We start from the raw sequence: 24,595 nt of genomic DNA, 5'->3' as shown, positions 1-24,595 counted from the left end.
ATTAAGCATTAACAAAGAGGAAAATACTGGCATAGGCTACTGCACCTTCTGCAGTGAGTGTTGCAGTTCAGTGAACCTTCTGCCTTGTGTGGAAACATCTACATTTATTATGTCTTCAATAAATTATTCAAGTTTTTCTTCTCCATCAAAGGAATAGTTCAACATGTTGGGAAATAATCCTTTTTGTGCTTTGCTGAGAGTTTGAGAACACTGGTTCGTAACCTTTTTTGTGTCAAGGACCCTAAATTAGTACACATTAGGTCACTGACTTGATGGAATTTTGCCTTAGGGACCTCCATCTGACAAGATTTTGGTCATAATAAGACTCAAAAATGTTTTGTGGCTACAGACAGATTTTTTAAGGTGCCCTTGGTTGAGAACCACTGCATTAGAAGATCAAATTCACTCCCATGTCTGTGCTACATATGGAGCTAGAGCTAGAAGGCCATTAGCTTAGCGTAGCATAGATACACCTACCAACACCTCCAAATCTCACTAGTTAATACATAATTTGTGTCTTTAGTCTGCAAACAAGCAGAAATGTTACAAGAAAAGTGCAGGTTATGGTTTTAAGGAGTTAGGCTACAAACTTCTGTAAAGAGCCAGGCTAGCTTTCCCCCCATATTTTCAGTCTTTATGCTAAGCTAATCGCCTCCTGGCTCAAACTCTAGACTTGAAGTGCACCTATTTTACACATCAAAGTCTGTTTACAAGTCTTGGGGAGTTCTACTGCAGAAAAATATGTTGTATAATGTTGTGGCTCTACAGGGAGCTGTGAGGAATTGAATGAGCAGCATCAGTTGTAGCTGAAGACTAAAAGTTAGGGGTGTAAAGTCAGTAGGAAGTGAGCTTCCCAGACCCGCTCCCTCTCATCTCTGCTTGAGGCTAGCAACTCAAGGCTACACTAGCCACTTGGAACATAGACGTGACTCTCACCTAATGTAGGTGCCAGATTTTGACACAAAAGACTATGTGGAAAACACCAATGATGTCTCTGGTTCTGCTGCATGGATTTTTATACTTTTTTATTTTTCATTGTGGGTCTGACAATGTTATAAGAGCGCAATCAGTGTAGCACAGACATAATTGGTGTCGACTTTTCATCTAAACTTGGGAGCAGTTCCTTTTCATGTTAACCAAACCATGAATTTATTCTTAATCTCAACCAAGATATCCGTTCTCACAACAGCTGAAAAACTACATTTAAAAGTAACAGAAGAGCTCCATCTGCTGGATAAATGGGTGTAACTGCACTTTCATTGTAGCATTGCCTGTTCTGTGCTCATGCTCATAAAAATCGGAAGTTCTTAGAGGATTTCAAAGATAATTCTGGTTTATTTCAGCTTGGTTGATAAACTAAATTAATTGCTGAGATCTAGGAATGACTTCGCTGCAACAAAGGTTGGTTAAAATGAACTTTTCCAAAAGGAATGAGCGCAAAAATTATGAAAATTAGACCCAATCAACTGGAATTATCCTTTAATGAACCTACCTTGAGTTGGATATTTGAACAGTATGTCATCCCAAACACACTGAAATGTCTTAAAGAATGAGGACAAATCAAACACCGCCATTTGATTTCAGCTTCATCTGTATTCATGTTAAGATTTTCATAATGAAACAAACTATCACTGTGATTTCAGGGTTAACACAACAATGTGTCTTTAAAACAAGATGCAAAAACGTAAATAAAACAGCTGTAGAAGTGTTATATAAATTACAATCCTGTCACATTACAATCCTTTAAAGCAGCAATAACTGTCTACGATGACTCAGTATGTTCAACAGTACAAATAAATAAGAGAACAGCTGTCAGATTGAGGTTGTAAAAGAACCCTGTCTGGATGCAGATCAGCCACCTCCAGCTACGTTAACAGCTACGGTGATCACTGAGAGTTTGTATGTGTGTGTGTGTTTTTATGCATATTTGTTGGTAACAGCACTTTGTAGGTTCAGGTTTAACAGGGTCTCAGTGCCAGAGGTTCAACCTCACAGCGTCCTCAACAAAAACGTCACGATTCCACACACACACGGTAAGCCACTGTCATCAAAACTGTACATTCAATAAATTAACAATGCATTGTCTTTGTTAAGCAACCAGTGAAATGACTCTAGATTACATAATTACATTAGATTACAGGTAGAATGAACCATTCACGAGACGAAATCTGAGAGAGGGGAAGGTCGTTGCAGGGAAAGGGTCCACACGGCTGAGGAAGGGAAGGATGATAATGTATAGCACAAGGTTGGTAGGCGCGATAGTGATGACATCATCTACCCTTTGGCCTCTGATCACCAACGTTTCACCCCATGATGGGCCTTCAGTCACATTAGAGTTCAAGTTTTCCACACAGAGATAGGCTTGTGTCCCTCTGTCTCTTTCTCCTCACCATCCCACAACCCCCTCATGTCCCCCAAAACCCCACCCCAACACCTCCCGCCATGGTCTGTGGTCACACATTGGGATTGTCTCTTGATCTGAATGAGACTGGGCCGGTCCAGCTGAGTCGTGGCTTCCTGCAGTCTTCAAGGCTTGTGTTTAAAATGGGCCTCCACTGCAAAGACACAAACAGAGGTCACGTTATAGTTTTAATATATCATCTCTTCAAGGTACGTGTTGTTTAAGGAGCAATGCTAATGCATTCACTGTTTGCCCCTTTTAATTTCCTCCAAAATAAATTCACAAAACATTACATTTTCATAACTAATGATAACTTTTATTTATAGAGCACGTTTAATACAAACACGAAAAAAACATGAAAAAAAAGGTAACCTGTGAAGATTTTTTGATGATTTTGTAATCACTGTGTCTCACCAAAACACTTTATGTGTCTCTTTAATGCCTTTGAAAGAATTTGAAATCTACTTTGTTTACATTAATGTTTGCTTGCTAAAAGTCTTCTTCTTCATTGTTTGGTTTTTACAGTGTACATTACAGGGTAGAAACCAAGCGGCTTTAATATGAATATGGACATTAAACTCAAGGAACACAGTTCATTTTTTTCAGAGACCCTCAAATGAAATGCTGAATGACAGGCTACACAGGAAGTGATGTAATAGAGGGCCCCAGGATGAGGCCTGACTTCAAATGTGGCTTTACCCACATCAGTGTGTCCATCAGAAAGCAGTGGAAGAGAGCACCCAGCTGACAGTAAAACACTGGTAGCAGAGGATAGTTTCAATGCAGCAATCTCTGGATTATGGACCCAGCATGCATCTGCTGCATTACTCAGTCGTCAGTCATCCCAGATGGGACTCGAACACAGTCCCTAGCTTAGAAGGCCTCATCCATTAGGCCAGTGGGGCTTGGCAGCTCATTCTTTGACCAGTTCTGTACACATAAGCCTCATTTCCACCAAGGAGTTCAGAGTATTTCATTACACATTAGAATGTTAATTTTGCTTTTCCACTGCCAAAAGTTGCGGATGGTACCAACAGGGCTGTTCCATTTTTCGTCACCCTTCTGTTGAGATATCTAGCACACTGATACAATACTAAAAGGTGGAGCTAGTAACATTGCCGTCCGTTGATTGGTCAATAGAGAGTCACTCTTGCTCGACTACAGTGGACTGTCACCACTGTTTCTATCGTGGCAGGTTTATATGCATCAGTCAACTATAACTATAAAATAAAAGGATGCGTTACTACCTCTAACAGCAGCAACTATAGACTCAGACAAAAAAAATAATTTACTAGTTGCTACTGGCAACTTTTAAGGTGGAATGTTTTCTTGCATGTTACTCAGAGCAGGAGTTGATGTTGTGAATCAATAAAAACACCATAAATAGCAAAATAAATCTGACTATTCGATTTGTTTTTACTGCATTTTACTTGCATGACATTGGCTTTACCGATGATTGGATCTCTGAGCGCTTAAAAAAGCATATGAATTTCAAGACTTCAATTTCAGGATTATTGTCCGGTGTGCTGCAGCAGCGCTACAACCCCTGCTCCTCTTTAAACACTCCAGCCTGTTGTTTTTTGAAAATGTCGCACAACCCCATTCCATGGATGATTAACAAAGCACAGACATCACCGGTGAAGGGAAATACATCGAGAGATGGATGGAGCAGTGATGCGGCTATTACCATCTGGTAACTACGTCGACTTTACAAGTACTGTTTGCAGTGTGAATGCAAAACAAATCTACAGTTTAGGTAATGTTTGTGCGGGTTACATACAGTTCCGAGGGTACTATGCTGAAAGTGTTTGGTGGAAATGTAGCTATAAAGTAAGTTCCACTATAGAGCAATGTGTGATTTTAAATAACATAACAATGGCCTCTGATGCAACTGTGGCAGTAACAGAGAGAATACTCACTCTACAGCTGCTAAAGTCAAATATTGAGAAACTGCTTCTGGTGTTTCTACATTTTCTTATACTATTCTAGTGACATCATAACATTGTATACATTCCACCTCGATAGGATCACTTTTTGCTTGTGTTCTGGCTGAATTTGATGGTTTATCACTGTCACATCTTGTTTCATATCAAATCCTTTCCTAAACTAAGTTGCTTGTAACTAACAACTGTGTCTCTTTAACATGTAAGTAGAGACTTCACAGAGCAAGCTGATAAACAGCTTTATGATTGTGATGATCCAGTAACCCAAAGAGAGAACCACCCCAGATGGGACTCGAACCCACAATCCCTGGCTTAGGAGGCCAGTGCCTTATCCATTGGGCCACTGGGGCTTCACGTTGCAGTGCTTCACCAGTTCATTCCACATACATCCAGTTTCAATATAAAGCAACGATACAGGCAGCACAATGTGTGGCTTTCACTAACATAACAATGGCCCCTGATGCTCCTGTAACAATAACAGATAGAAAACAAGTGGAACAGAAAGAGGAGGGGACACACATGGAGTTTTCCTTTATCACAAAGCTGCCTCATTTGTAACTGGGGTAGATCACCATGGTAACCTATGCCACAGCGCTGACATGCTCCAGGGCAGGGTAACTTCAGAGAATTAGATCAGAACCTGTAAACAGCCCAACCACGGACCAATCACATTGCTGGTAGGTCATCATTCCTACAGGATGCTGACAGGGTAATGGATGCTCATGTGTCTGAGAGTACGGACAGTAAGCTCCAGGAACACAATTCATTTTTTTCAGAGAGACCAAAAAAAGACATGCTGAATGAGTCACAGAAGCTAGTGGAACAAAGGGTAGGCAGGAAGTAATGGCTCTTTATACTAAAGACATATTTGGTAATTACACACCTATTTTTAGTCTTCAAGGTGTGATATTTGGAAATAATTTAATTTTCTTAAAACAATTCTGGCTTCTTATTTTATTCTAGTATTGTGATAGCACTGGGTACATTTCACCTTGATAAAAACACTTTTGGTTGGAGCTATAACTGGATATTCTTGCTGGTTTATCACTATTTCATCTCATCTCATATTGACAACTTCATTCATGGTTCGGGTTATTTTGCTTGTAATAAACAACTCAGCCTTTTTTACATGAAAACAGACTCAAAAGAGCCCGGTGATAATCAGCGTTGCGATAGCTTTCTTATCCTGGATCACCAATATTAGGCTCCTTTTGGGTTACCTGGCTTCACTGAGCCAGAGGAAGCTGTATCCTGTCATGATACAGGAACCAGGATGGGGATCACTAACTCTGGTTGAATTACACTGTTGACCCATTCAGAGTGATTACAAATGCGGCTATACCCAGGTCTATACCCAGTTAGAAGGCAGTGGCAGAGACCACCCAGGTGACTGTAAAAATATTAATAGAGTGAGTACAGCACACCACTCTGTTGTCTGTCACCCCAGATGGGACTTGAACCCACAATCCCTGGCTTAGGAGGCCAGTGCCTTATCCATTAGGCCACTGGGGCTTCCCTTGACCCTTAATTTTCTAGTTATCTGAACATAAAGCCAGTTCCACTATAACGTAACACTATGGAAGCACAATGTGTGGTTTAAAGTAACATAACAATGGCCCTCGATGCAACTGTACAAGTAAGAGAAAACAAGAGAAACAGAAAGAGGAGGGGGAGACACATGGAGACACAGTTAAGCCCTGACAGAGAGGAGAACTAAAGCCAAAAACTGTGACATCATGCCAAAATGTGTCCAGAAGAACAGGGAAAAACTAGAACGTGTGTGATGCATTTTAGCATTTAGGTTGAGTAGTAAATTCTACCACAAAGTGAGATTAGTGAATTAACCAGCACACGTTGGGCTTAACTTGAGTTTTCCTTTATCACAAAGCTAGATCAATTTTAACTGGGGTAGATCACCATGGTAAGCTATGCTGCACTGTTATCCTGTTCTGTAACTACAGGGTGCTGACAGGGTAGTGGATGCTGATTTGTCTTAGGCAGTAAAAAAAGACAGTAAACTCCAGGAACATGCTTTACCTTGATAATATTACTTTTTGCCAGCAATATATCCAAATTTTCCTGCAGGTATATCAGTGTTTCATCTCATTTCATAGCAATACTCACTCACACACAGGATGAGGATCATTAACTCTTAATGGATTACACTATTGACCCATTCAGAGTGATTAAATGTGGCTGAATGTGTCAGTCAGAGGCAGTGGAGGAGAGCACCCAGACATTAAAAGGCTGTTACAGAGGATGGTTTGTAGCCATCGCCCAGTGTGCTATGGGCTCAGCATGATATTGCTGCACCATTCCACTATCATTCACCCCAGATGGGACTCGAACCCACAATCCCTGGCTTAGGAGGCCAGTGCCTTATCCATTAGGCCACTGGGGCTGCACATGTCCCATATTTCCTAGTTCGCTCAACATACAGCTAGTTCCACCATAACACAACACCATGGGAAGCACAATGTGCTGTTATATAAAACATAACAACCGCTCCTGGTGCTCGTGTGACAGCAACAGATAGAAAGGAGAGGGCGACAAATGAAGACACAGTAACTAGAGATAGAAACTGTGACATTGTGCTAAAATGACAGGATGAACACCATTTCCCACAAGCCCTAGACATTTGCGGGCTTAATGTCACAACTGTGCCGTGTGTGTTTCAAGTTAAAAACCAAGCAGAGACCCATTATTCCAATGTTTCTAAAGTTTCGCACCTGCGTATTCTTGCGGCCTCATTGGTCGATTGATCACCCTCTGGAAGGCAGCTATCCAATCCCGTTGCTCGGCCTCGGTCTCACAGGCAAACAGGAATTTCCTGTCCGGGGTGACGATGGTGATGCCGTGGTTCCAGTGGTAGCCCTGTGTGGAAGAGGGCAAGCCGGACAGGACGGTGTAGCTGTTCTCCTTACTGCCGATGAACACCTCGCCGCGGGCGTACGCATCCTGGGTGACGGACAGAGAGAGCGGAAGTCCTGTAAACAAACTCAGAGATTAATCAGAACAAAAGGACAGGTGATGAGGGCTCAGGTCTCTTCTTACCAGAGGGTCTTTGAAATACATGAGCCTCCTGTCGTCCATGGTGAACCACCTCTTCTTGAAGCCCTCCGTGTGCTGTCGCAGACGAGAGACACAGTTACATTTTGGTCTGCGAGTGTCAACAAACTGAAGCCTTACCTTTTTTTTAGGTTAGGCAGGAATCAAATGTTACAATGTCTGTGTCGGGGGGTTGCAAGTAGACATTGCTTCATTTTAATTGTTCACGAGGCAAAACATTTGGAAACCATTACACTATATACATGATCTGCAGACATGTAGGTCAGCTTTGGGCAAATGTCACTGTGAAATCGAGGAGTAATAATAATAATATTCCTGATTTGGCTTTAAATGCATGGTAGGAACCAGGGAATATAATCACAGCACAAACCTTTGGACCTGTTTTCTCCATAAAGCCTTCCTTCATGAAGTTTCGGGTCAGTTTGGGCACCAGCTGGAGAAGAGAAGACAAAAGAAAGCCATGTGAAGTAAATGCATTCATGCATACTGGGGTATCAAAACTGACAGTTATCATACTGTGTGTATTTGCTTATCTACGGTATTTCTAAAAAGTGCAACCAGATAGAGAGTCTCAGTCGCGCATGTGCATCTCCCTTCATCCTTTTTCTTTTACACATACTTCCATTAAAAAAAATTATTTCATATTTCAATAATGAGAAAGCGTTCTGTAAAAAAAAGCTTTCTGTTTCCAGGACAATTTTTCTTCAATCCCCTTCAAATCATTAGAGATTCCAATTTAGCTGTTGACATGGACGCCAAATAAAGTGATCCAGGTAGATGTGCATTTACATGCCCCACAGCATTTAATCAGACTGTAACTTTTTTGACTTGTGCAAAGTGGTTCTGCTGCTGTGAAGCGTCAAATTTGCTGAGTTTTTTCCCCGCAAACCTTACTGAGAAAATTTCATTCATTCAATACATAACATATAGAGGAAGTGGTTCTGTCTGTCAATACAATTTAGTAGTCAGTAATGTAAGTGTAACCCAGGTTATTTTCTGTAGCTAAAATTACAGATGACCCCAAAACACCTCACATGCAGATTGTCAGCCGACGCTACAATTTACAGATGTTCCCTAAACGTCTAATATGCATGCTACTGGTAACATAAGCAACAGACAATTTGTATGTCCAGCAACTTCACTTTACAGCCTGTAGTAACAATGTCACATAGGGCTACTGTTTCAAAATCGAAATATACATTTATTACCCAAAGCACCCACATAATAATGTAACACTAGCAGAGTGCTAAGTATTTTTTTGAATTTATGAACATTTCTTTGTCAAAGAAGTTAATAGCTCGCAGAAAAGGCTGCTGCGGCATGTCGTTTCTGATGCTCTGTGTCACCTAATGTTACCCCCATGTGGGGCAAACAGGCGGACAACCCATATTTATACCAACTAGAAAGAAAAGATCAGAAGTGTTTACACGGTTATTAGGTGCTACTATTTTCCTATCGATCGAATCATCAAAGATTTACACCAGCCCTCTCAACCCAATTGAAAATTCCTTCAGATCATGCCGGATCAGGCCAGTCTCTTCTGATTGAGGTGGTTACATGAGGCATTCTTATTCTGACTGGAACATTGGGATCCCTATAAACACACCTTTCGTAACTGATAATGATAATTGTGGAACACCGTGATATTTTATGAGATGGTTATCGTACCTCATACTGTTGCAACCCTATTCAGAGGTCAACCCCTGCAAGTCATCTATCTTACAGCAACTGAATAATTCCTCATGTCCCGTCCTGTTCCGTTCTTGGTTTGGGAGTGCATCAATAAGCACTAATAGTTTTGCGTGAATAAATCCTCACCTCCTCGTCACTTGCTCCAGGGAAGGCCACCTGTAGGTAGTGGAACCTGGCTGCTCTGATAGCGTTGAACCAGTCAACCATCTCCTGCAAAAAAAAAAAAAAAAAACACCCTCAGTGGCAACATGTCACACAGTATCTATTCACTTGGACTCTGAGCAAATAATGTGTTTTTTTTTGTCCCCTGGTGCCAGAGCAGGTATCAGTAAGGTGTAGTCAAAGGCATCAGTGCTGTGCGGATGCTGCAGTGCTGTCGATAACTCCAGCACAGAACAAGAGTGACGGTGACACTGAATGAACCCAATGAACTCCTTCTGTCACAGCCTTCAGTAACACAACTTGGCCAGCAGAGGGAGAGAAACGTTTCTGTCTCAGCCTCTGAACACTGAATAGCTATTAATATCTGTCTGTCTGCTGTCTAATCTTTTCCTTTATCATTAACTCTCTTTCTCTTTCTCTGGAGAGACAGTGGGCACACACACACAAACACACACATATCACATACATATAGAGGTTCAAAATCACAATGTTGAGAGTATATAAGTTCAACTGTTTATGAAATCTTTACAACTATGTGACTATTTATCAATTCCTTGTTCTTCCTTAAGAAATAACAATGGCCACTTAGTGTATTAGCTCAGAATGTCCATTATCAGCTCTAAATTACATTACATTTTCCAGGAAACTTCCTCGGAAATTATATGGCAATTATGGGACCCATAAAATGAATTGTAAACACAGCGTTCACAAATAATTTCCTAAAGCTTTGCTGTAAAGATACGAACTGAACCAACCACTACTTTACTACGGTTACATGCATAAAACAAACAAAAAAAGAGATGCATTTATCTGTGCTGCAGCCCGCCAGCTCATGTGGAGCGGATTAATATTTGAGTATGTACTGTACAGCGCTGACATTTGTGTCGAGGCTCTGACCTCATCACTCCCCACAAGGCAAGTGGCCAGCGGAGCACTGCAGGGAGTGGGGAGTGATGTTAGTAATTTCCCTCCTTGCCCTCCCAGGGAAGGTATACTCAGCTCAGACCCTACAGGTGGACACTGGGGTGGATTTGGGGTTTCACCAATACAGTTAAGGTGCTGTGTTTGTGACATGCGTTGCGTTTTTTCAAAATGAACTTCCATTTTCACAGAAAATGTACAGTTTCCGCTCGCTAAATGTATAGTCTCTTTTCAAATTAATCTTAAAATGTAGATAAATGCTCCCTTTTTAGGTTAACCATAAAACTTCAATTATTAGCCCAGGGTATTATTTGCTTAAATCAGTGAAATCAACAGGCCTATATTTGGGAGAGGCGTATGTATGGGACAGGCCTTTAATTCCTTTCACACAAAACTGTTAATCAGCAAAGATGGGAAACACGATCAGATTGTTTACTTTAACCAGTATGAACATTACTTGTTTAAAAATGAGGCGTCAGATAATATATCAGTTACAAATCGTTTATTTGATGTAGCTCTGACACACAGTGCAACTGAGTGAGAGAGAGTTACGGCACTTGAGGATTACGGCATCGAGCATACCGACACAACACCAACACTATCCTGTTAAACCAATACTCACAACTTGGATTCATTTTTATGAAAAATGTGAGTGTGAATGGTTGTCTGTCTCTATGTGTCAGTCCTGTGATAGTCTGGCGACCTGTCCAGGGTGTACCCCGCCCCTCGCCCAATGTCAGCTGGGATAGGTAGATGCTTGGCAACCGGACCAGGCGCCTAATTGAGACAGGTGTTTATTTATAAAAATGCGTATCACACCGGGCTATTAAAAGGGACTAGACTTTTAACTGAAGGGTGACTCAGCGCCTTGGTATCGACGCAAAGGGCCACTGATCAAGCGTCGGTATTTGACAATTTAAATTAAAGCAAAAAGTCAGCGCTTGACCCTTGTAGTCATTGTCTCGACGACACAAACTGTCTCACTATCCAAATACTCTGTGACTGCACTGTAGCTACTGATACTCCAAAAAGCCAAAAGGAAATGAATTATTAAGGGACATTTCCCAGTCCAAGTGTGTTTAGCAAAGCAGACAGCATGCATATTATACTACTAACCCTGTATTTGTGCCCTGTATTACTGCATTCTAAGACTTGACTTGAGCGTATAAGAAGCATGACACTGCATTGCTGAAAGCACTGAGGAAAGGTTTTCTAAAGGGCAGTGTGCACAGTAACAGAATTCACAAGCAAGTGTTTGACGGTGTACCTTAGCATCACTGTGGTAGACAAAAATGTTCCTTGTGCTGTTGTCTTTCAGGTAGGTGATCTGCAGGCCGCACGGGTTGCCAATCTTGGCCGGTTGGAAGGTGGCATTGAGGGTTTCGATTTTCATCACCGCTTTGGGATCCCTGGCCTTGGTGGAGAAGGACATGAGGAACAAATAGGGCGTATTGAAAGTGTTGTACTCCTGAGTATTGCTGTTCTTTTACCAAAGTGAATTAACTGTAAACACTGTTTAAAATCCGCTGCATCATCTTGCTTACATCCTGCTTGTTGAAGTATTTCAGCGCCCCCTCCCTCTCCGACAGGATGAACTTTCGGCTGAGAAACTGACCGTTGTCTCTTCCTCGTTTCCATAGAAACCCCTCTCTGTACCCTGGGCAGAGAGAGAGAGAGGAAAAGTGTTTGAGGTGGGGAGGCTGTTATCAAAAACCCATCGGAGCAGATGAGGGATTAAAACAGAGGAGGCATTTATAACAGTAATGGTGAGATGTTGTAACTGCTTGGTGTGAGATGATACTTCAGTTGAGGCCGAAATCAAAGATCGTTTGAAATCGCATTTAGAAGAAGAGGAAGAAAAAGGAGACGGAGAGAGAGAAAACACAACATCCAAGAGGCAAACAGACAAGAGAGGGGAGAATTTAGCAGGAAATGCAGCATGAGACAGCACACGGGAGATTTTATTGTCTCTAAAGACCAAAGAACACCCCTTTTCATGTTAATGATATGCTGTTCTATTTATAGCCCTTAATGTCTTCTTCCTCTTCTTCTTCTTCTTCTGTCTATTTTAGTAGAAAAAAAAGCTCAGCCTACACTGCCTCCTTTTCTGTCTTTCTCTTCTATTTCGGTCATACTGTGATGTGTTTTCTTTCTAATCTGGATCTATTTTTGTGGCGTAATGGGAGGAAGACGTCTGAGCATAATCAGGTGACTCATTTGCATTTTAGTCATTTGGCTGTTGATGTTATCCAGAGTGTTTTATAATGAGTGGCAATTGTGGAATAAACTCACACTGAAAATGACAAGTGAGGGATGAAAGAGGAGTTAATTTGCCCCGAATGATTTCTGAGAAAAGTGCAGAATAAAGGAAGTGAAATAAGTTTAGAAGAAAGACTTTTCATACGTATAAAAGAGGAAGAAATGGATAAGGGCAGGATCAATTAAGTTACAAGCTTTTAAAGGGCCAGTTCACCCAAAATCTGGTCATCCACACCAATTTCTTTACTGGTCTTTTTCACTCTCCTTACTCAACACCGGCTGTGATTGATTACCTCTCTTCTGTCCTCTTGTCCTCTGCACTCACTCCTCTCCATCTTTGTGTGTGTGGTGTGTGTGTGTCTTTGCGGCTGTGACTTTCTGACATGAAAGATTCACCTACACTAGCATTACCTCATGGATCAATAGCCCTCCTTGTCCCCACCCTCGCCTCCTTCCCTGACACTCTTTTTCCTTCCTCCTATCCTTTGCATATCAGATCAATATTAACATCGGCTGCTGCGGAGGCCAGGTTACTGCCAATAGTACGTCTCAGCCACACACACACACACACACACACACACACACAGATGTCATGCACCTCACAGTGAGTGATGAAGAGAGCATGAATGCACAAATAGAGATGACAAAATGACTCATATTATTACACTGTGTGTGTGTGTGTGTGTGTGTGTGTGCACAGTTCTCCACTGTAACAATAAACGAATGAGGTCACTGCAAGCCAATCAGAGAGCTCCATCTTCAACAAGACGTGAAATGTATACCAGTTGACACACAGCCACCCCACACACAAATACTGCACCCTCAACCTCCACACACACACACACACACACACACACACACACACACACACACACACAAACCAACAAAAGACACACACATACACACACACTGTTTAAATGGCACCTTCATTCTCCTACAGTGACAATTACAGTGTCATTGCTTGAATATAGCTTACAACGCTTTAAACTGCAAACATACACACAACCACTTAGGAGAAGATGGATGAAAATGAGCATTTGGAAGTCGGTGATGGATGTTTCAGGATAATTGAATTCCAGCTAAAGGCATCCTCCACTGGGGAATGTTCGTCCGAGGAGTTTTCAAGGTTCTGCTTATTGAAGGGTAAACAACGCAAGATTGACACAACAACAGAGCGGCCATTTTTGCTTTTTTCTTTCAGATGGAAAAACTAAGCGTTTTTTCTATACTTTTAACTGGACTATTGCATGTAAGGCTACAAAGCAATCAGTTTTTGGCAAAAATGGTGCATAGCAACAACACATGTAACACTATCAAGATTTGCTGTTATTTTCCTTTTCTTTGTATTCAGGAAATCATGATGAATACCAAATATTGCATCATATTTACAGGTTAGTTACAAAAAATCATGAAATGAAAACACTGCTATGTTTTCGCATCTCTTTAAGAGTAAAAAGCTGACCTGCCCAGTTGCCCACACAGTGGAGGAAGTTGCAGTTTTTTGGAACAGAGGGATGTAGGTGACATATATTGTAAGAGATGTAATTCACCTTGCAGTTTCACACAAAACTAAACTGTACTAACAAACCTGTGGTAAACTGCAACGTTCTTGACTTACAAAATTATCCTTTAAATTAACAAACATCTTACGTGTAAGACTTCGCCTCTCGATAGGCTAAATGAGGGAAGCATAAGTGAGGAGTGAAGATATTTTGCTGGTCTTAGCCTGAACTTGAGGGTCGCAGAGATGCTTTTCAGGCTTTCTTTGAATGCAGAGAATTAACATTACATGACATTTTAACTTTTTTTTTCAAAGCTGTATTTGACATTTTGGGAAATAGGCTTTCTAGCCCAGAATTAGATGATCACATTGATACCACTCTCATATCTATCCAGTAAATATGCAGCTACATTCTGGAGATGGTTAGATAATCTTAGCTGAGCATAACGACTGGAAGCAGGAGAAGACAGCTAACCATGGCTCTGGACTATTTTTTGGCCAGGCAGGAATTCACTGTGTCGGAAAAAAGCACTTTGGTGTTTGCAAGAATTAAACAAAGATGATACAATGTTAGTGAGCTTTAGATATGTTGGTAGGCAGATTTTCTTACTTTTGGACAGAGTCAGGCTGGCGGTTTCTCTCTGTTGCCAGTATTTATGGTAGGCTAAGCTAACTCTCTCCTGGCTCATATTTACCATGCAGACATGGTCATGGTATCACTTTTGTCTATTTATCAAAATGCCAAACTATTCTTTTAATAGTGTTTTTCAGAGGTGGGAGTAAGTAAAACCTGTGCAAGTCACAAGCATGTTTCAAGTCTTAACCTTCAAGACTGAAACAAGTCCCATGATACCTTGGTGAGAATCAAGCAATATGCTATAAGACGAGCAATATAAGTCAAGTCTTTGCTGAGGTCAAGCAGGTCACAAGTCAAGTCATATGAAATCCTGATGAGCCAGGTGAGCCCCGTCCATAACAGCTGCATGCGCGTCCTAGTAGGTTGCCAGGTTTGCACTCATTGCACAAGGAATCATCCAATTATGTGTCGAAGGAAAAAATGTAACTTCTCAGTATCTCAAAAAATGCAAATTTTAAATAAAAAAGTCAAGTCTCAAGTCATGAATAATAAGTCCAGTCTTTTATCGATGTTAGTCAATCAAGTCTGAAGTCCTTAAATTTGTGGATAAACTCTGACACAAATAGAGTCACCTGACTTGAGTTCCCCTCCTCTGATGTTTTTACATAGCTGAGACCAGGTCCTTTTAGTGCATAGGTCATCATTATATATTCAAGTATGCACCTTCTAACCGGCTAAATATTCAAAATATCGGCTTGCATGAGGGTCTTCACAAGTACAGTAATACCATCATGTCAGTACCTGCAGAGTAAGGCTCCTGTTTTTCAATGAACTCAAACTCATTCCTCTCGTACTTGGCTCTGATCCACTGCTCTCTCAGCATCCTGGAGACATAGAAACACACACAGTTAGTTCTCACACCAGTTTGTCTGTTGTTACTTTAGGTTTCTTACCTAACCCTGATTAAACTGAATAGTTAAATAGTCCTTGCTTATGTTCTACGACACTCACGGACATGTATCGCATTGAAACATAAAGCATTCTGTATCAAACCTGATCACTGCCTCTGTTTCCACAGTTTCTAGCAAAGCTGCATATAAAGGAAGCATTCTCAATTTTAGACCTTCTTCCTCTTCAATTTGTGGAGAAACAAATGGCAACAGTCAGCACATCACCATGCCAACAATCTCTCTCATCCTGTTTCCTTCTCTGCGTCTCTCAACCTTTCAATCTCCGCTTCAGGCTCCAAACAGCCATTCTATCAACATCAAGAGGTAACGTGTCGTACTCTTAGCAGATATCTCTTTGAATGACACCTTCTAGTGACACTGGATAGGAACTAAAACCCTGTGGTTCTCGGGGGAGTAGAGTGAGCGAACACAAGACGCGATGGCACAGACACAAAGGAAGACACTTCTCTTTCATCTGAGCTTTATCTCACTCTGCCTGTCTTCTGTTTCTATTTGAATCAAACTCGGTTGGAGGGAGGCAGACACAGAGAGAGATGGATGGACAAGCTGAAAATGCCCAAGAAAATCTGTGTCACCACCTCAGCTTACACAACCAAAGTGTTTGCAGTAGGAAAAGGTACAATAGAAGAAAAACTATTCCTGGAGGCAGACTCAAAAATATATATTTGTTGGTGTAGAAAGATCTGTGCTATACAGCAGCCTCCAGATAAATTAAAATGTATGCTTACAGAACTGTGATGTTGTTAAAAAAAAAAAATCTTAAACTTAATTAATCCACTTTGATTCAAAGATCTAAAACATAAAACATGAAACAGTCGACCACAGGGGCTTTTACAGCAAAAGAGGAAGTGATATTTATGTGATATACACAGTGAGAGGTGTGAAACTGTATACTATATCTTCATTTACAGTAACAAAGTCCCACCACACGGTATTTGCATCACTTTAGCATTTATCGGCATGCAATGTACCCGCCTCTGCATTCAGCCTTTTCTTATCACATTCAGTTTCAGGCAGTGTGAGAAGAGAAGTGTGGAGCTCAACAATGGCCAATATTACATACAGAAATTAAGCATTAAAGCTGCACTACTTAATATTTTTAGATTAACAATAAAACAAATGGCTATGTGTAGCATGAAAGGGTTGCTCTTAATAATCTCCCCACAGATAATTAGCACCAGAGCATGGATGTTGCCCAAAGACTAGGGGTGTAACAGTACACGTATTTGTATTGAACCATTCGGTATGAGGCTTTCAGTTTGGTATGCATTACAGATCGAATGATATGTTTCACTATCCTGTTACATTTGGAAAATAAAATATACAGCTTAGATTGCATGAAATATAATGTTCTCAGGGCCACTGCGCTCAACAAGGCAGCACACACATCGTAACTGGCAACATGCTGTCTGCCCATCCTACCCCCAACCCAAAACAGAAGACTCACTCAGGTATAGCTCCATCATTGTTCAAAGTTAGCTTTAATATACAAATAAATCTAAATAACATAAAATAAAAAATAAAAACATTTAAATATCAAGGAAATTTCTATGGAATTTCTGCTTTTTTGCTGCATTGAAAACGTACTGTACCGTCAAACTAAACCATGAATTTAGTGAATTGTTACATCCCTACCAAAGATATTAAAGGGGCAATAAACGAAATCGTTTCACCGCTAGGTTCGTTGTTGTGCACTGCCTGTAGAGCAAAACAAAGTGTGTCATGAGCCACTCCTCCCTCTACCTCTGCTCTCCAACACCCCCCACCCCCCCGCACTTGCCTCGTCTGTACCGGCGAGTCTCGCAGCATCTCCACGGACTATCACATCCAGACGGTACCGGCGTTTCTTCCGCAGGCTCCGCTTCACTCAGCTTTACTCAGCTGCCCGATATACCCGCTGCTTCTTCCCACATTAACCTGAATAAGAAACCAGGGCTCGGTGCTCCGGTTGGATCCAAACGGAGAGCCGCTAGCTGGGAAGCTAGCAGAGGCTAACTGGCTGTGTTGGCAGCTGAGTGAAGTGGAGCATGAGGAAGAAGCACCGGTTAGCCCCAGTTTCACTACAGGCAGATTCACTCGCCACAGGGGTGAGGAAATAAAACCTAAACAGCCAACTTAGTTTGGCTTAGTTTAGCAGTTAGCGATGTCTTTCACTCACTCTCGGTCTCTGCTGTGTTTAGCTAGCAGTAGTTAGCACTACTCGGGTGCCACGCTAACGCTCAATCTCCAACTGAGCCGGAAGCCGGGCTCATGGTCTCACGGAGAAGAGTTGGAACATTAGCATGGGAGCCGAGAAGCGTGGGGACATTGGCGTTAGCACTAGTTGGCTGCCATGCTAACGTTCCAACTCTTCTCCGTGAGACTGTGAGCCTGGCGGGCTCACGGGCTCCCAGCTCACGGAGAAGAGAGGAATGTTAGCGTTAGCTCCCAGAGTTAGCACTAGAGCTACTACGGCTATTGGAGTAGCCTGCAGCTATGGAGCACTTCTACCAGCTCTTCTAATCACTGAGCCTCGCCTCCATTTCAGCAAATATATTGCATTTATTACAGGTACCATCATCATTGAAGTAGGCAGGGGATTAGCTAAACACAGCCCGCCAGGCTGCCCGCCGGGCTACATTTTACAATGCTAATTGCAAATGTTAGCTGGGCTGCTGGGCTACTCACCTAACACAACCGTAACGCCTGACCCATTGCTGAGACAGAGCCGCTAATAACTCAAGCTCCGGACATTAACCCATGCTACAATTGTAACATTAAATTTAACTGAACTGACATAGCGACATGTGCTATACTCCAGATGAAATTACACCTCTAGTTCTTCACATAGCAATTTTTTTTCGCTTATTGCTCCTTTAACATTACATACACTTTACATTTAGCCTAGACGTCACGCAAACAAAGATAACTTTTCTAAAGTCTGGGAAAGCTTTGCAAATATTATCCTTTGTATTATGAATTTGAATTTAAAGAGGTTTTACAATTTGCCTTGTCTTTACAGAGAGGGTGGAAAAACTATTTTAAAGACACAGGGTGTTTTGTTGTTGCAGTGATTGCTATCGGCAAGGCTAACTGACGACAGCATATCTAACGTTAGCTCTCTTACTAATTCCATGCTCTATAAAGGCTACAAATATTTTGACTTGTCATAGAAAGAAAGGCACAGGCGTTCAGTTTTGGACTGGCCATTGGGGAGCCTATAGCTGTAGTGACTCGGCAGGGGTACTGTAATATCAGGTAGCAATTGAAACAACCAAAACTGAAAGTATACATTAGTCTGTGCAAACAGCAACCCTTCAGGGATGAAAAATGAAGCCAACGACTAAGTACCAAAAACTGCAGTTCCTCTGACGGCCACTTGAGGCTGACCCTAAAGGACAGCCAATCCCATAGATTGTATAAATAATGGACGTAGCTACTGTAACGTCACCCAATGGTTTGTGGGCTGCCGTTTTGAAGCCAGTTCAACATTTGGCAATTGCCATCTTGGTTTTTTGGAGCCAAAGGTGCCCATATTTGGATGAGAGCTTGGTGCTATGAAGGAGCGATGGATGGATCTTACTCATAGACTGTGGCGGTGCCTCACAGACAGCCTGACACTAAAGCATCCCCGCTTTTAAATATGCATAATTTTTGGCATTATTAAAATATAAACCGATATGTTTTTTTTTAAAAAAAAGAATCATCCCCTGTACAGTTGTCATGAATGTTGACAATAGCTAGCGAGACCAAAACTGTTCTTGCACCAGGCAGTAAACATGTTTCTTTTTGCATTTTAACATGTGTGTGGGGTGGTTTAACTCTGTTTTTGAGGCTACCTCAAGTGGTCATTCGCTAAACTGCAGTTTTTGGCACTCTTGCATTGGCTTGCATCGTCACTTAGTCAATCCCCATTAGACCCCCATGTTAAAATGCCGACATTACAGCATAAATAAACATGTTTACAGCCTGGTACAAAAAGTTTCTAAGGTGTACTATGAAGTCTCAGTGCACAAAAGTTAGAGAAGGTTAAACTTCTCCTAAGTGTTCAAAATACTGTCACCAACTTTGAATGCAAAATAAACATGTAAATTTGATAATTATCCTCTACATTACTCATTGATTCTTTTTTGCATTATAGCCTATAAGGCATATAATATTTGATGGTCAGCCTAGCGATAAAATTGACTTGTTAAATACTTTCTCTACAGATGAACATGGCTCTGAAAAGGAACGGATGGAGGAGGAGGGAGCAGGAACCAGCATAGATCCAATTACAGGTGCACTACTGAATATAATATTATGTGACTGTGAAGTAGGCTAAATTAGAGATACAAACTGAGGAGGCAGGTTTCAGGAAGACTTCCTGAAGTGTCTTCAAGGTCTTCAGCATCATCAGATTCTCTTTATACCTGAAAAACTGTTAAAATTATTGCTAAAAAATATTCTGCACATGCCCTTCGGGTGCTCTCATAAAAAGCCTTTCCATCTCAAAAGTGCTAAATCTCAGTGCCAGTCCGCCCCTGCAGGTGTTACTAATAACATTAACGATGGAACAGCCAGTTTAGTGTTTACACCTGTGCTTATGTCAAAATGGCTTCCAGGAAAAAGGCAATCCAGCAGCTTAGCTGTAGCCAGTTAGCTCCTGTTAGCAGAACACAAAAGAACACACCACTCTCTATCTTTTTACTATTTATAGAGGAAACAGTAGTCAAAATATGAGTGAACTTACGAGTCACATTTGATATTTTGTCCAGTAAAGGTTATATTACATAATGACACACAAACACTGACCTTTAAGTGACTCTGGTGCCATTGTGGAAGTTCAGTGGAAAACTGACTCACAGAATACTTAATGACCATGCAAAACAAGAGGTAGTTGGAAAGTGAATATTGTTACATGGTGTATTTATCATGAAACTGACAAAATGTATCTGCTCGGTTAATGTTAGCCTTGCTGTCTTTTAGCTAACTAGCATGTAGGCTAATTCATTTAGCATATTTTCTCTTTTCAGACAATAAACTGCTTGTACAAAGCTCACACTGGCTGCACCTCAAGTATTCCTGTTTTGGAAGGGACAAGTGAAAAAACACTTACTTGCAGTCAGTGTGTGTTGGTCTGTAGTAGAAAGCAGGAACCTTCTGCTCATATTTGGCCCTGGCTGCATTGTTTCCTGTAGCAGCCATCAACTGAAACAGAGACAGGAAAACACAATTTGGTCATCTTAATACTGCTCACAGTCAGATAATCACTTCAACAAATATACAGTGGCTTCCACAGTGATTTATTTAACATACCCAGGGTGAATTGGCAAGCAAAATACATTTTATCTAACACCATATTTAACGTGTTGTTAATTAGTTACAGTTTAAAGGTATTTTATTCTGAAAATCCCTCTATCATGTAAAACATTTTGGTTCAGGTAAATTTCAAGATTCAAGAACATACCAAACATCATAGGTTAGCTTTCATGTTTTTATTGGGGAGTGCAAATTTTTAACCCTCCAATGAAAACATAATAAGTAGCAGAAGACTTTTATTTTGACACAATTAAAGATATTTACACCATAAATTGATGCAGAAAGGCCACAAATGAGCTATATGCACACAGTGGTGCTGACGTACTTCCTGTAAAAGCTAAAACAGCCGCATTACTTCCGGGCTTTTATTCCGCTGAACATTGCTGTGGGCCTCTCTTAGCTTCCACTAATGCTGCGTTCCAGTCAACCTGTAACTCGTGTTTTTACCTTCTACCCGTGAAAGTGCACTGGAACGGTAGTAAAACCCGTAACTTACCACCCGTGAACTCGTACCAGATCGATGTACTCCCAGTTACGTTTTCTGACGTCACACAGCCCTCTAAACCAATTACCTTACTCCTCTAAACAACAATGGCAGCCCTATGGATGCGGTGTTGATGCGGGTGATACATGGTGAGAAATAGACATAAAATAACCCTAATGTTAACACATTATTGGCAGCCGCTCTAACAGCTGGTTTCCAGTGCAAGAATAATCAATACAAAACACGTTTCCAAACACACAGATAACGTAAAATAAAAAGTATAATAGCATCTGTGACCTTATGCGTCGTTTCTCCTCCTCCGTTTCACTCAATTGAGCAAGGAACCGGCACCTTTGGTGACAGAAGTGATCGTAAACAAACATAAACCCCGCACGGTCCGCCATGTTGCTTTGAGAGTTTGGCGTGACTTGCCTGGAACACTGTGAAGTCGTGAGTCGTGACTTGAAGTGGTGACTTATGGGCTCAGAAACTTGCCTGGAACGCAGCATAAGTACTTAATTTTTCCTCCGATGCGGAAACCAGGTGAAAATGGATTGTCACTATCCGGAGGGAGAAATTTACAGCTAGCTTGCATACCCAAGTTTGTAGCCGGCATTTCAAGAAAGAGGATGTTCGTGAACCAGCTATGAGTGCACTGACTGTTAAAGATGGAATGGCTCCAGCGTTGTTTGAATCAGACAATATCTCTGTTCCACCTTCAAGACTGGGAGTTTGGGAGAGGAAAGAGCGAGGGTATGACACAGAGGATGACACAGTGGGAGAGGAGGCTACAATGCCCCACGACCACGACTACGCTTCGACCCCAGATCCAGCTGTTATCGTGTAGCTCTGGATGAAAAAACTACACCAGAATGCAGGAAATAAAGCATTTGATCCTCAAAATTTTCTGGTGGATGACCTCCAAGCCAGTGGTGTAAGGTAGCTGTGACGGGCCCCAATGCCTGCTATTATGACGGACCCCAGTGCACGCTATTGTGCACATATTGTCTCACCACATGAGCAGAGACTTAACATTAGATAACATCAAAATACATATTACCCAACAATCATCATTGCATATCTGTATATGACAAAAAATACCACAGAAAACAAAAAATATTAAGTAAATTCAACAATTTTAATAGTTTGTTATAGTTTATGTAGAATACGCATAATTTTGTGGTAGATGCTATTGACTATTTTACAAAAAAAAAAAAAAGGACAATGCCAAAGATGAGTTTGCCTTTTTCAAGGACATAAGTTGGCCATCAAGTTGGCAATCACTCATAAGAACCTATTCTCCTCCTAACACATTGTTGGAGGGTCCACTCTCTCTATGGGCCCCCCCACCTCATGGGCCCCAGTGCAACCACACAGCCAGCAGTCTTTATTTACACCTCTGCTCCAAACCTTCCGTTTCATATGTGCCCCTCCCCCCCAACATTGAAATGAAACCTATGCCCTTGCCAGCAATTAACATTTTGATTGGATCTACACTGTGTTACTATGATAATAGCAACAATAATAGTCTGAATGTTTCTCCTTGTATTGTCGCCTGGATTTCAAAATAAAACCTGATAAAACAAACATAGCACCAACTTCTTAATACCTTAAGGACATTACAAAATAGACACATTTTTTTCTTACTTTTTTTTTTTTTTTTTTAAAGTCACCTTTTACAGCAGATCGACATTACAGCAGCCATGACATTTCAAAAAAGTAAGACCTGGACAATGGTGACAAGAAAACTACAATAGGAAAAAAGGAAAATAGCATTAAACTTTAAATGAGACAACAAAAAATGGGCTAAAGCACAGAAAATCTTAAGTATGACAGAACTTCTTCAGCTGTGGGATTAATTGTAGAATTGGCTACACCGCACTGGGACGTGTCTGCCTTCTTCCCCCGTTCCCTCCATTGTTCGTTTCATCCAAGGATAATCCCTGAGCCCAATCCAGCTGGCTGGATCCCTCAATGTGCCTCTCTTATCCTCTGAGGGGCTCTGGGAAGGGATGCAGCACTCTGGCGTTTTATTGCAGAGGTCAAATAGCAGCAGAAAATTCAACCGAAATACGAACCTCTGAAGAAAGTCACGGGAATCAACGACACATCTGCTGCCAAAATGTGATGCATTCTGCACCTCAGATGTGACATTTAGAACATGACATTAATGTCATCAAAGCAGAAGATCTGGAACGTTTTAGTGCCATTTAATAATCACCTCCTTTCCACTATCCATTATTAGGTATGCCTTCCCTTTGTGTGAAGTGCTCACTATTCCAGACTGTGAGTCACAAACATCTGCAAAGCCTGACATTCACTTACTGCGCAATAAAATAACATATTCATGATAACGTCATTTACAAGGCAACAACAAATGATACCAGGCAAGTCTGATTTTTATTCTCAACGGCATCATGTAAAACAAAGAGCCGAGGCCTTATTAATTAAAGCACGCACTCCCACCCTCACGCAGTAACAATGATAAATCTCAGCTGTTCTACATCCATCTGCTCCTGCACATACAAGTCCCAGTAGCCTTAACGTGGAGTTACTTGTTGTGGACAAATGTAGCAACTGTACCCTTTAATATTTTTCTTCAATCTTACTATATAATGACGAAAACTCTGTCTGTGTCTGTCTGTGTCTCTGTTCCACATTTTTCTCCTCACTGACTTGGTCAATCCATGTGAAATTTNCATATGACCACACATAATCTGAGGGGACCCCTCCATTATTGACCCCATCAAACAAAATGGGGGCCCTAGAGAGCTAATTTCTTATCTAGCCCTAACCGCCATATCAATTTTTACTAAACTTGGTAACAGGACGCCTCTTTTTTTGCCTATATTTGACAGGACAGTGAAGCATGACAGGAAGGATGGGAGAGAGAGAGCAAGGAAGACATGCAGCAAAGAACGAAGGCCTGATTCCAACCCCCACCGTTGCAACAAGGGCTAGCCGCACCTTTCCCGTGTGAACTACCAGTGCGACCCACTTTTAAGTCAATACAACATATAAACACTTCAACTATCTGCCTTTCAACGTGCTACCTCAACTACTAATGTACAGTTTTAGAGCACTAACGATCCCACTATTGGCAATGGTTCTACTGTACTTTCAATAAAGCAATCGTACTATCAAATTCACAACAACTCTGTCTGAACACATTGCTCTTCTTAATGGGTTCAGCTGACTATTTAATCTGCAATTTCCTCTTACCTGTATCCCAAACACACACCATGTGAAACTGTACGTGAGCAACTGTGCACTCAATGGGTATGGACTAATTGCTTTATTAATCTCAGTTTTGCAACTGTCTGACAATGCCTCTC

General features: G+C 41.3%; 1 protein-coding gene and 3 non-coding genes across 4 annotated transcripts in view; all 4 read right to left on the bottom strand.

Moving 5' to 3' along the window:
- Nucleotides 1-1,296: 1,296 nt before the first annotated feature.
- The window catches only part of LOC126399533 (arf-GAP with dual PH domain-containing protein 1), a 46,688-nt gene continuing 23,389 nt past the window's right edge, over nucleotides 1,297-24,595 (bottom strand). The window contains exons 3-11 of the mRNA XM_050059560.1: nucleotides 20,574-20,665; nucleotides 15,327-15,409; nucleotides 11,733-11,845; nucleotides 11,456-11,602; nucleotides 9,232-9,315; nucleotides 7,784-7,846; nucleotides 7,399-7,470; nucleotides 7,074-7,302; nucleotides 1,297-2,555 (exon numbers count right to left, since the gene is read on the bottom strand). Of these exons, the coding sequence (XP_049915517.1) occupies nucleotides 2,527-2,555; nucleotides 7,074-7,302; nucleotides 7,399-7,470; nucleotides 7,784-7,846; nucleotides 9,232-9,315; nucleotides 11,456-11,602; nucleotides 11,733-11,845; nucleotides 15,327-15,409; nucleotides 20,574-20,665 (912 nt within the window). The 3' untranslated portion in view covers nucleotides 1,297-2,526. The remainder of the gene's footprint in view (nucleotides 2,556-7,073; nucleotides 7,303-7,398; nucleotides 7,471-7,783; nucleotides 7,847-9,231; nucleotides 9,316-11,455; nucleotides 11,603-11,732; nucleotides 11,846-15,326; nucleotides 15,410-20,573; nucleotides 20,666-24,595) is intronic.
- On the bottom strand, nucleotides 4,622-4,694 carry trnar-ccu (transfer RNA arginine (anticodon CCU)). Its single transcript has one exon. It is a non-coding gene; the product is annotated as a tRNA-Arg (tRNA).
- On the bottom strand, nucleotides 5,784-5,856 carry trnar-ccu (transfer RNA arginine (anticodon CCU)). The gene has a single exon. It is a non-coding gene; the product is annotated as a tRNA-Arg (tRNA).
- Nucleotides 6,673-6,745, bottom strand: trnar-ccu (transfer RNA arginine (anticodon CCU)). The gene has a single exon. It is a non-coding gene; the product is annotated as a tRNA-Arg (tRNA).

Source organism: Epinephelus moara, chromosome 13 (genome assembly GCF_006386435.1).
Source record: "Epinephelus moara isolate mb chromosome 13, YSFRI_EMoa_1.0, whole genome shotgun sequence".
NCBI lineage: Eukaryota > Metazoa > Chordata > Actinopteri > Perciformes > Serranidae > Epinephelus > Epinephelus moara.
The sequence above is the reverse complement of the archived record's forward strand: the minus strand, read 5'-3'. Positions and strand labels throughout refer to the sequence as shown.